General features: G+C 39.7%; 1 protein-coding gene across 1 annotated transcript; it reads left to right on the top strand.

Annotated features, from left to right (window-relative positions):
• Positions 1-7428: 7428 nt before the first annotated feature.
• Positions 7429-8831, top strand: LOC117498266 (putative nuclease HARBI1). Its single transcript, XM_034150281.1, has 4 exons — positions 7429-7861; positions 7939-8054; positions 8263-8374; positions 8461-8831. The coding sequence occupies exons 1-4, from the start codon at positions 7429-7431 to the stop codon at positions 8829-8831; spliced, it is 1032 nt and encodes a 343-aa protein (XP_034006172.1).
• The last annotated feature ends 4725 nt before the right edge of the window (positions 8832-13556 follow it).

Genomic DNA, 13556 nt, shown 5'->3' with positions numbered 1-13556 from the left:
CCATCACAACAACAATCAAGTCAGATCTGTGAAATTAAACACCTCTTCCCAAAGAGTGACTTCCCTATTGAGGGAGTGGGGCAGTAGGGCCTAACCCGATTGGCCTAATATACTAACATGCAGAATGTATGGTATGTTTGAAAAAAGACTAACCATCTATCCAGTTCAAGCTGTCTTTAAGATGCGACATCGCGCTCTGACTTTTTCCGTAAAATCGTGACAAACTATTACTTATTCTTAAATTTGACCTCTTGCTGCTTGGTTGAAAATGATAGATGAAAAAGCTACAACGCTTAAAGAACTTTCTAAAAACTCTCAATTCTACAGATAGAAGACTAATAACCAGCGGTTGATTGAAGCCAGGGATTTTTTTTTTTTTTTTTTCCCGATACTTTGACTTTTCTTTAAAGTAAAATAAAAAAATGGGTAACTACTATGGAAAACAATCTGTATATATTTATCAGAATGCAGTCAATACCTGTTTAATAAGTGTGTTGTTGATGACGATTGAAAACAGAATGAGTAGTGATCCCTGTGTAAACAGAATGGCTGAAGTTTGTAAACTAGAAGACATTTTGGATATCGTACATTCTGGCAGTACTATTCCGGGTCATTGGGAAACGATTATAAACGAAACATTTAAAGTGGTACTGGAATTTTCATTTTCCGAAACATTCTGTAACATTACCGAAGAAATGAAACAAACACCAAAAGTGTATCATGTGCTCGCATTGTATGCTCTGTTTGTAGATGTAATGCATCTTTGTGTCAAAAACAGCATACACACGAATACTTTGGCCGAAGTGCAAAAACTCCATTATAATATTTCCCTTCATCTGGGGGATTCTGTGCTGGAGAAGATCACGGGGATGCTGCAATCAGTATAAATGTATTACTGCTTCCTATGGGGTGAAAACAATAAATTGTAAATATGAAATTCTGCAAATAATAAAAAGTGTTTTTACATTTAAAAAAACTGTTGTCTTCAAATCATAGTATAGTATTTCCTACATATCATTTTTAAAAGAGTCACAGTGTAGAATGTCTGAACATTTTATTTTTAAAAGTACTAGTATAGTATGTTAAAAGTATCGTGAAAAAAGTCCAAGTATAGTATGTAGTTAAGAATTATATTATATAGTTTATCTGCAATGTCAGTATAGGATCTAAAAAAAAAAAAATGAGAGAAAGTCATAGTATAGTTTGACTAAAAGATCTTGAAAAAGTCATGACATTGTGTGTTGAAATGGTTTTGAATAAACACATCAGTATTTTTAAAAAGTACAATTGTATCAAGTGCATCAGACAACTCAAATTACTCAATTTGAACCATATTATAAATAAGTAAAGAATGGTCATAGTATATAGCAGGGCTGTTTAATAGTTTTCTGTGTTTCAATGTTCTGTGTGTCAGTGTGTCAGTGTTTCAGTGTGTCAGTGTTGCAGTGTTTCAGTGTTTTGTGTGTCAGTGTTGCAGTGTTTTAGTGTTTCAGTATTTCAGTGTTTTGCATGTCAGTGTTTCAGTGTTTCAGTGTTCTGTGTTTCTGTGTTTCAGTGTTTGTGTGTCAGTGTTGCAGTGTTTCAGTGTTTTGCATGTCCATGTGTCAGTGTTTCAGTGTTTTGTGTTTCAGTGTGTCAGTGTTTCAGTGTTCTGTGTTTTGTGTGTCAGTGTTGCAGTGTTTCAGTGTTTTTCATGTCAGTGTGTCAGTGTTTCAGTGTTCTGTGTTTCAGTGTTTTCGTGTGTCAGTGTTTCAGTGTTTCAGTATTTCAGTGTTTTGTGTTTGCGTGTTTCAGTGTCGCAGTGTTTCAGTGTTTTTGTGTTTTTGTGTGTCAGTGTTTTCAGTGTTTCAGTATTTCAGTGTTTTGTGTTTCAGTGTTTCAGTGTTTAGTGTGTCAGTGTGTCAGTGTTTACAGCCTTTCTTTGCTCTGATCAATCCCCAGGGATCCTCCCCTGGAAGGAATATAGCAGGATGAGACAAAAAAACATTTAAAAAAAAAACCCGTATCTTAGAAGTGGCTATAGCATTTGATGCAATTCTAAAAGATAGTCAGATTCCTAAAAAGAAAATAATGATTTGTTTCTTCAGCAAGGCTTCAACAATCTTGTTAAATAATTATTTTCCAGCATCCGTTTGTAACTTTTTAGGAATCTGACTATCTTTTAGAATTGCATCAAATGCTATAGCCACTTCTAAGATACGTTTTTTTTTTTTTAATGTTTTTTTGTCTCATCCTGCTATATTCCTTCCAGGGGAGGATCCCTGGGGATTGATCAGAGCAAAGAAAGGCTGTAAACACTGACACACAAAACACTGAAACACTGACACACAAAACACTGAAACACTGAAACACAAAACACTGAAATACTGAAACACTGAAAACACTGACACACAAAAACACAGAAACACAAAAACACTGAAACACTAAACACTGAAATACTGAAAAACTGAAAACACTGAAACACTGCAACACTGATACACTGACACACAGAACACTGAAAACACTGAAACACAGAAACACTGACACACAAAACACTGAAAACACTGAAACACTGCAAAACTGACACACAAAACACTGAAACACAGAACACTGAAACACTGACACACTGACATGCGAAACACTGAAACACTGCAACACTGAACACTGAAACACTGAAACACTGACATGCAAAACACTAAAACACTGCAACACTGACACACAAAACACTGAAACACTGAAAACACAGAACACTGAAACACTGAAACACTGAAACACAGAAAACTATTAAACAGCCCTGCTATATACTATGACCATTCTTTACTTATTTATAATATGGTTCAAATTGAGTAATTTGAGTTGTCTGATGCACTTGATACAATTGTACTTTTTAAAAATACTGATGTGTTTATTCAAAACCATTTCAACACACAATGTCATGACTTTTTCAAGATCTTTTAGTCAAACTATACTATGACTTTCTCTAATTATTTTTTTTTTTAGATCCTATACTGACATTGCAGATAAACTATATAATATAATTCTTAACTACATACTATACTTGGACTTTTTTCACGATACTTTTAACATACTATACTAGTACTTTTAAAAATAAAATGTTCAGACATTCTACACTGTGACTCTTTTTAAAAAATGATATGTAGGAAATACTATACTATGATTTGAAGACAACAGTTTTTTTAAATGTAAAAACACTTTTTATTATTTGCAGAATTTCATATTTACAATTTATTGTTTTCACCCCATAGGAAGCAGTAATACATTTATACTGATTGCAGCATCCCCGTGATCTTCTCCAGCACAGAATCCCCCAGATGAAGGGAAATATTATAATGGAGTTTTTGCACTTCGGCCAAAGTATTCGTGTGTATGCTGTTTTTGACACAAAGATGCATTACATCTACAAACAGAGCATACACTGCGAGCACATGACACAAGTTCCCCCCTCCTCAAAGTTCATTTTCGTAGCACCTTTCCCCCACTGATGCTAGTGGACCCCCCCTTTGTATGCTAATTACCCCTTTGTTCGAGGTGTTATCACATGTAGGTGTGTTCAGTTAAACACTGAGATTTTCAACATACTACTCTACAAAATGATTTTTTCATATTCTTTTGACAAACTATACTTGACTTTTTTACGGAAAAATCACGACAAACTTTAATGTGACTTATTCTTAATTTCGCCATACTAAAGTAAGACTTGAAAATACTATATCGTTGTTTTTTAAATTATATTTCAACATATAAAACAGAACTTTTGTTTGTGTTAACATAACATTGATCATTTCAACATGAAATGAGTTTTTTTTTTAGTTTTTTTTTTTTAAATAATATTTTAATATAGCATATTGGCGGAGATAATATTTACGGGCCCTTTGAGTAGAATGTTAAAAAGTAAGCTAGTCCCAGACTGTAGGGCCCACTCCTTAGGTTGGCTCCACTTTGGTTAAATTACTTTAGTTAAAATGAGGACATTCTAAATATGGTTAAAGTGGAGTAATTTGAGTTGTCTGATGCACACAAGCCTGTTTTTTTGTTTTGTTTGCACTGCTGTGTGCACTTAAATTGATGTTGATGGCTAAATTAGTTATTGGTTCAAATGTACTGAGTTCTGAACATGTCATCTAAATGTAGAAAATGCCTTGGGCATATGGTTCTTGTTTCAAAAACAATGCAGCATTTTATTTATTTGTTTGTCCTGCTTTTACAACATACAGTATAAGCACTCCTATGTTGTGGCTGTAGTACTTTAGCGTATCTGTAGCTATTAACATGATTGCTCATATTTCAAGCCATATTATTCCTGACCCCTTATTTTGGATCAGTTTTCATCAACCAGCCACCATTCAAAACCGCATACATCTGTTTTTCCCCCTCACAACACGCCTTTTCAGAATTTTAAAAACCCTAAATCTAATTTAGAGAGGACAAATAAAAAGTAGTAGGTGACTTTTTTATAGATCAAGGCTAATTAGATTGACAACAAAAGGGTCTGAGAGTCTCACAGTTTTGTCCTCCCAACAGTGTAAAATAAATTTGATGCAGCAGTGAGTCATTGCAGTTCATTATGTGTTTGAATATATCAAAATGTTCTAAGAAATGTTTTAAAGCACCCAGGACTCTCATTTTTGCCAAGACATGACTTAATACACGATACAAGTTTTAAAAGCTTTTGCCTGGAAGTAGCAGATTAAGTGATTTAATGGATTGTTAAGAAACCCAATTCCTTACAAAAGTACTTTATATTCTACCAAGAAAACAAATTCCTTACAAAGTACTATTCTATCAGTTGTAAAGTGTTGCACACTTCAAAGTGTATCTAAAAGTATCCTAGTAACACAAACAAAAGCAAGGAAGAAAAAAGCAAAAATCAGTAAAGTCATCTAACAAAACATATATTTAAAAAAGTAATGTTAGTCAAGTCAAGTTAGTGGGGGGTCCTTAGTTTTGGATGATTTGCTAATTGGGGTGGGACTTATTGCGTTGAATGTCTGTATATTCAAAAATATAATGGAAAAAAGGAGAGAAAAAACAAATATCACAGTATGTTGAAAAATATGAAAAAAGTAATGTGTTAAAATAACATGAAAGAAATCAAAAGTAAAGCATCTAAAAACATATATTTAAAAAAGTAATGTTAGTCAAGTCAAGTTATCAAAACTGCATTGTTTCATCGAAACAGTGTTAAAATCACAAACTCTCCATTAGAGTTTGATTCTTGAAGAAAACTCAATTCGTTACAAATGAATGAATATTTTACCAAGTTCTAAAGTTTTCCATACATAAACGTGTATCTTACAGTTCCTTTGTGAGAGAATTACGCACAAATCTGTCATATCAAAAACATTCTATTGCAGTATTTTATCTGTTTTATGTGCACTGTTGGAGGAGCCTGTGACCTATGTTTTTCATTGACATATCTACACAGTAGCTAATGGGCATATGCCATAAAGCCTTGAAACTTGAAAACTTAAAATGATCAGAAACTGCATTGTCTCACTGAAAACAGCTCTAAAGAAAACCCCATTCCATACAAAGTACTTAACTTTCTACCAGTTGTAAAGTGTTGCTCACTTCAAAAGTGTATCTAAAAAGTATCTTAGTAACAAAACAAAAGCATTAATGTTAACAACGCCTCAAAGGGCGGACTCCTGAGTTCCGTAATGCCCCCCTACCATGGCACTTGGACTATTTACGTCATCCAGGGCTCAACACCAGTAAATACACCTCTCTTTATCCGCTCTCTAGGCCTCCAAGGGCGGACTCCTGAGTTCCGTAATGTCCCCCTAACATGACACTTAGATTATTTTCATCATCCAGGGCTCAACACCAGTAAATGTAGCCTCATGTAACTTCATATAGGGATTCATTAATAGTTGTGTGAAGTAATTAAACATTACAAAATACAATATCAGGGGGTCATTAACATATTTTAAATTATTATATTCCTCTCAGAGAGACTAATTAAACATTAGTTCACAAGCCATACAACTTAAGAGAACATCCTTAGTTAACACAAATCATATTAAAAAACTAATCTAATTTAGAGAGGACAATTAAAGTTTTAGGTGACTTAGTGAATGAGAATTAACAGCTGATAGCAAAATCAGGAGGTGACAGGCAGGGGGAGGGGAGGGGGTGTTAGGGGGTGTGAGGGGAGACAGTCTCACACATCCAGACTCTATTTTTCATGAAGAGCCTCAGACGGAGGGTCTGAACCCGGCACAGATACTGCACCCGTTTCTTGACTGGCGCTCCCGACGGATGGCGGTAAGTTGTCACAGGCGTCTCGCTGATTAAACCCATATCGATGCGTCTCTTTGCCATTTTCGTTTTTGAAAGTTTAGGTGACTTGGTGAGTGGCTTTTTATCTAGTTTGCACGGATTTCTTTTTCATCTAACTCCACCCTCCACCTCTATCTTCTGACATCACAGCAAAAGGAAGGGGGGAAGAGGTGAGAGGAGGACGGGGTGCGAGACAGTCTCACACAACTTCAAAGAGACTACCTTGACAATAGTTACAAACACTGATCAAAGGACATACATCAAAGGGCTAATTCGATTGACATCAAAGGCTTATAACACACCGGTGCGATATCACACCTACATGTTATAACACCTCCCACCTTACATCAAAGGACAGACATCAAAGGGTCTAATTAGATTAGACAACAAAGGGTCAGACATCAAAGGCTAATTAGATTACACAACAAAGGATCTACTACAATGGGGAGTTCACACCTACATGTCACAAACACCTCACCCCTCACATCAAAGGATAGACAACAAAGGGTCAGACATCAAAGGCTAATTAGATTACACAACAAAGGATCTACTACAATGGGGAATATCACACCTACATGTGATAACACCTCGGACAAAGGGGCTCATTAGCATATCAAAGGGGCTCATTAGCATAAGTAGGAGGCGGGACATAGCAGGTGTGACCTGTCACCTTTTATGCATACTAATGTGATTGAAACAGTATTTGTATAACTACTGTGGTTATTAGTCTTGGATATGTCAAAGATTAGCAACAAAATTGATTTGACTGCATTATTATTGTTCACACACACACACACACACACACACACACACACACACACAACACACACCACACCACACACACACACACACACACACACACACAGTCGAAGTACGTCTTTGGCAAGGCGGTGAGAGATGCTAAACGACAATACTCTGAGAAACTCCAACACCAGAGGCCTGTACTACGAAGCTGGATTTTCTCTTAGCTAACTTCAGGGAAAGCTCGGGCTTTCCGGTCCTACGACGCTGGTTCTCTTTTTAGCGGGCTAGATCTCCATGGTAACTTATGCTGAGCGGCTAACCTGCTCCGGAGCAGGTTAGGTGGCAGGCTAAGAGATCAGCCTATAAAAGCTCCGCCTATCGACCAATGAGATCTCTGTGAAAATGACGTCGGCATTTGTGGATGACACTGTGGAGCTTGGCGCTCAGATTGTGAGAGGTGCTCTCAGGCTGGAGAGGATATTTAGGGACAGAATAAACCCTTTGGCTTTCCCTGAAGAGTATTTGTATGAAAGATACAGGTTCTCGTCAGAAGGGCTGACTTATCTGTGTCAGCTCCTCGAGCCATATATTGCTAATGCCACACATCGGAGTTGTGCCCTTACAGTGCCGCAGACTGTATGTATTGCTTTGCGATTCTTTGCAACCGGCAGTTTTCTGTATGCCGTGGGGGATGCAGAGAACCTTAGCAAGAATACAGTCTGCAGTGCTATTCATAAGGTCGCACATGCTCTGACAGGGCTCGCAGAGTCCTTTGTTGTGTTTCCTGGCACATGTCCCACGCAGACGATCAAAGAGGGATTTTACAGCATGGCATGCGATTATATCTTTACAGTGAATGTTGTTCCTATGACGTACACTGTTGTATAATAAATGCAGCCTACTATTTAATAGGGTTTCCCAGGGTGCTTGGCTGTATTGACTGCACACACATTCCGATCTCTGCGTCCCTGGGAGAAAATGAAGGCGATTATGTGAATCGCAAATCCATCCACAGCCTCAACATTCAGGTAAATCTTGCACATTCACTTACAGAACACACATTGAAGTCTGGGTGATAAAAGGAACTCACACATTTAAATATTCACACAGTACATGTTTCACACTTGGACTATCTTTATCTATAACATGGACGTATTTCAAATGAACATTGATGCTACACTGACTATGATGCTCTTATTGTGGAAGTAGGCTTGTTAACCCCACATGCTTTTGCAGGCCACCTGTGACCACAGGTGTGTCATCACCAGCCTTGAGGCAAAGTGGCCTGGATCAGTCCATGACTCAAGGATCTTCTCAGAGTCATCACTGTGTCACAAACTGGAGCAGGGTATGGCAACTGTACATTCTTATTGTTTTGTGCTTCTTAAGCTGCCTTTTGTGGTACTTATTGTGGAAATATTCCTTTTTCTTCAGGGCTCTTCAGTGGAGTGCTGCTTGGGGACAGGGGTTATGCCTGCCAGCCATTCCTCATGACCCCCTATCCTGACCCTGGTGAAGGGCCACAAACCAGTTTCAATGTGGCCCATGCCAAGACCAGGGTCAGGATAGAAATGACCTTTGGGATACTGAAGGCCAGATTCACCTGCCTGCTGGGGCTCAGAGTGGCCCCTGAAAGAGCTTGCCGCATTATCACTGCCTGTGTTGTGCTGCACAACATCGCCACCATGAGGAAGGAGAGGGGCCCTCCTGCAAACCCCCAACCTCCAGATGTGGTCGACCCCATCACCCTAGACTACCCTACTGGCAGGGCTGTCAGAGATGCCATCACAGTATTATTTGCATAATACATAAAAAAAACACACAGAGAGAGAGGCCTTGGGTGATTTATGTAGGTTTTAATTTTGTCAGCCATTCCTGAAGGAAAAAGAGAAAACCACATTATTTTTGGTTTACTTTTTCAGTAAAGAAAAAAGGGATTTCTCTTTTAGGTATCCTAAAAGATAAAGGTCACCTTATGCACCTTTCATTTGACTTGAAAATAAATGACAGAATGTTACAAAATTACCTGTCTTTCTCTTTCTAATTTTTCCAACTCCAACTTCATTTTCCTTATGCGTAGGGCATTTAGTTCCATCGTTTGGGCATTTATTTTGATAGTTTGGACGAGGGTCCGTTTATAAAGGGCCCTCACAGAGTCTGCTTCAGCCTGAAATACATGAAACACATATATGTTGCTTTAACATTCAAGCATGGCTCACAGCAAGAAAGTTGAGCATTTTAAAGTTGTCTATACTTTTACATTTAGTTTAATTAATTACTTGTCGTGATGAGGGCCTAGATGTGGAGGCCCTAGATGTGGAGGCCCTAGATGCCCTAGTCATTTGTCCCATGTGCAGACCACCACCATGTGCAAGTAATCAAATTAATTAATCAATTAAAGCAACGTGTCCACACCCTCTCTGTCTGTGTTTGAGGCAAATTGAGAAGTTCATATCATTGGTAACAAAATACTAAAGTGTACCGGCAGAGCGCTCTCTGAGAACACAGACAGCGTCTCATCATCCAGGCACTCCTGAAAAAAATAAGAAATGTCAATGGTCTGTGTTATCCATATTCAGCGACCATATAGGGCGACATACCAAAGGTTACGTTACCTCTGTATGAGGTAGTGGGTGATTTGGGGGGGGCAGCAACACCACGTTCTCCCCATCATCTGCAGAACAATAAAATAGGCCTACATGTCACTTACTCCCACAAAAATAGATATATAATTGTGTTGTATAGCATCCCAGCTGTTTAAAGCTCCCTGACTCTTACCCTGTATGAACAGGTGGTGTGAGCTGCTGCCACCAGGGTCTGTAGAGACCCCCCCTTCCACCCCTGCCATCAAGGGCCGACCCACATTGTTGCTGAGGGCCAGCTCCTCGGCAGGGGTGAAAGCTGCTGGAGGAGGGCCCCCTCCTGTCTTCCTCTGGTCATTTCTTTTCTTGTTGGCTGCAAGAATTGTGAAAAAATGTGACTGCTTTCCTATACAGTTATGAAACACAGACGAATTGAAGCAATACTAAACGTGTAGTTCTATTTTTAAGATCGCGAAAGAGGGAAATTTACCAGATTGAATGATGTTTTTATATTTCACTCGCATTTGCTCCCAAGTCCTTTTAGACCCGCCAGGGTTGCATCTGAAAAACGAAAAAAAAACGTCATGTGCAGCTTGAATTAAAAAAAGTTCTATAAATGAAAAGGATTACAAAAATATTAGGCTTAAAGTCCACTTGTGACCCTCGGTCGATGATATTATAATGCAAAAAAGGCTGCCACTCAATGATCAATTGGGTCTATTTATCCTATAAAGTAGAACATTAATCTGGAAGCGCCGGATTTATTTTTGTACATGACTGGCGTGCATCCAATACACTTTTTAAAGATGTGCAGCTCTGCACGCTGTTGCATATAGCCTATATATATATATATATATATATATATATATATATATTTATATATATATATATATATACTTATTTACTTACGCATTCACGGAGTCTGCTATGTCCTGCCAACATTGTTGGCGACGTTTGGCAGCCGCAAGGGTACTGCTTTTGGCTTTCAAGATGTGCTTCAGATCTTCATAGCGGCTCATTATTACTGTCTGCTCCTCGGCCGTGAAATAAGTAGCTTGTGGTTTCTCCATGATTCCGATTGGTCGAATGCTCCAGATACCACCCCTTTTATGTGAACGCGCACCTAACTAGATAGGACACGGCTGGCTTGAGCGATCCACTTGATAACCGGCGTCGTAGTACAGCTTAGCGCCAGCGCGTATGTTTTGGATTGGGCCAACCGGCTAACTCAAACATATCCAGGTTAGGAAAATCCAGCTTCGTAGTACAGGCCTCTGCTCTCAGCAAACGACTCTGCTTCTGTTTGGTGTGGTCCAGCGCCATATAGAGAGAGAGTTATGACAGCGGAAGTCCAAAATGCTTGATCGTCACGTGGTTCAGGGAGAGTCAATAGTTCCCCGGAAGTTCGTGGCGGGACATATGAATGCATGATTACCGGAGATAGAACTACGATTTTTGGTAATAAGTAGTGAATAAAGGTCTTGATTTGCAATATTTATACAACATACCGATATGTGTATGTATTTACATCAATATGTTTTAAAAATAGAATCTGCTAATATTTATGGATAATATTAGGAAGTGTGAACAGCTAGTTTACTTGTTAACATATACATGTTAGGCTGTTGCCTTGGTTAAAGAGCCTGTTGCTGTTGTGTATTGCTTTGAATTATTTAAAACAAATATTATCTTCTTAAACAGGTATGGTAGTCAGGAGCATCACTTCCTAATGTGTATTGATATATTTAGAGGGAGGCATGGCAAGGAATGCTTCAAAATTTAGATTAGATTAATTTCTACCATTTTTTTAATTCATGGTGGTTTCAGTAATCCCATGGTACTTGAGGACATAAGTAATCTAAATGACTAATGTACTCTTTATGCCTTTCAGAAAGGACAGGAGACCAACAGGTGACTATCAATGGACTAGCAGCAACATGATTATGACGTTAAAAGTGTTGTTTTAGGAACATCCATTGTAACTACATGGAATTCAATAAACATTGAATAGCATGTCATGCAGTTTGTCTGTGCCTTTTCCTCCGTGTTGTCCTGGAATATCGTCTCCACCATGGTTTGCTGTGCTGCCTGGGGATGCTCCAATCGCTCAGAGAAAGGAGTAAGAATCAGAATGTACGGCTTCCCCACTGACACAGAGAGGAGGGGAAAATGGCTAGCTCAAGTCAGCAGGAGCAATTTAACAATCAAAACAGACAGCCGCAACAAAATATGTGAGGTAATCATATTCAAACACTGCATTTGCACTTTTTCACAAAACGAAGACCACACCATTGGGAAGCTTAATGTTTGGTTTAATACAAATAACAGGGAAAGGCTTGAAAAACTCTGAGAGTTGAGACTCAGGGTGCAGGGTGAGGGTCTCAGTGCAGGTATTCAGGCTCTATTGAATCCCCCTCTGGTTCTTGTGCTGAAAGAGGGAGGAACAGACAGGAGAAAGGGTTATACACACCTATATAGCACACCTATTGGATGGGAAATTGCCTTGGGGAGATAAGGTGTGGTCTTTGTTTCCAACTGAAGTTATGGAACTTTATTATTTGTGAGTTTAACAAAGTGTTACAGGCTTGGCCTGTCACTTTAAGAGTAGCAGCCGCAAGGGGTTGTGGGTTTTTTGGAAGTCCGGTGTGTGTAAAATGTGATGGCCAAGGCGAAGTGCGGAGGTATGAAGAGAGAGACGAAAGTATAGAGAAAGTGGTCAGAAAAGGAGTATAGTGTCTAGTTTGTATGTATTCAATTCAGTGTCCATGTAATTGAAGAACGTAAATAAACGGAGGTTCTTCCCACGGCACCCGAACGCATCGTCTTCATCCTTTTTCCCCTCGAAATATCTGGACAGCTAGTTACCGGCTGACAACGAGCCAAGTCAGAAACCACCGGTGTGTATCCGAAACTACGGTTTCGGTGCCGAGATACCGTCAGTATAAAAGGTAACATTGGGGGCTCGTCCGAGATTTTTTTTTTTTTCTACGGGGGAGAAGAGTGGAGTGGATTTAATGGCAGCGTTCGGAGCTAACGCTAATGCTAATCACAGACTGAGACAAGCTGATGCAGCTAACGGAAAAAGCCCATGAAAAAGCTCTAATCCATTCTTGGTGAATATTGATGAGGCTGTTCAAAGTCAGGTGGACATGTTTGACCAGACAATTATGGATTATACTGGGTATGGGGACTGCACCAACCCCTTTCTGACTAGCATGGAGCTAACGCTAGCCGGAGCCGCAAGCTACGCCACGCCGCCGGAAGCATCACTGGCGCCAACTAACCCTTTCATCATGCCGACAAAGGAGCAAGCACAGCCAAATAGTGAGTTTCTCACCCCCTTTCCACCAAAATGTGACCGTTTAATGAGCATGGTATCAACTTCAGCTAAACCAGCTAATCCTTTCACCTCCATGGACTATAGCCACTCTATGCCGACCATCCCAAGTTACTCAGCTCATTCACAGTGCCTTCAGCCGCCAGTGTCACCATTAACACCCCTGTATGCAGCAGCCTGCCACACTGCCCTTGTAAAGTACAAGCTCACACATGCTCAGCTGTGCACTGTGGGACCGCACCTGGCCAGTGTGAGTGCGATCAGCCTAACATGAGGGGAGCTTGGTCTGAACCACGCAGCTCTGCAGCTCGTGCAGCACACAGAGAGGACTATATGGACACAAGTGATGAAGATGAACACCGTGGACACAGAGAGAGAATACCAACATTACGCCCAAGCCAGTTTGATGGGGCTGGCTCGTGGAGAGACTTCCTCTTCCATTTTAAAGGATGTGCTGAGGCTAACCACTGGTCAGAGAGGACTATGGCTGTGCATCTCAGATTCAGCTTGACTGGACCCGCGGCTGCCATCATCCACAAGAACCCCAGATCTACTCGCTGGAGTTATCAGCGGATGGTGAGTGAGATTGAGGCGGCCTACGGACCGTGTTC

This window comes from Trematomus bernacchii, unplaced genomic scaffold (assembly GCF_902827165.1).
Source record: "Trematomus bernacchii unplaced genomic scaffold, fTreBer1.1, whole genome shotgun sequence".
In the NCBI taxonomy this organism is placed as follows: Eukaryota; Metazoa; Chordata; class Actinopteri; order Perciformes; family Nototheniidae; genus Trematomus; species Trematomus bernacchii.
This window is presented reverse-complemented; position numbering and strand designations above follow the sequence as displayed.

Excerpts from the sequence above, each read along its gene's own strand:
- LOC117498266 (XM_034150281.1), top strand. The coding sequence starts at position 7,429 with ATGACGTCGGCATTTGTGGATGACACTGTGGAGCTTGGCGCTCAGATT. Across the intron at positions 7,862-7,938 it reads GGGATTTTACAGCATGGCAT|GGTTTCCCAGGGTGCTTGGC; the intron begins GCGATTATATCT and ends ACTATTTAATAG. Across the intron at positions 8,375-8,460 it reads GTGTCACAAACTGGAGCAGG|GGCTCTTCAGTGGAGTGCTG; the intron begins GTATGGCAACTG and ends CTTTTTCTTCAG.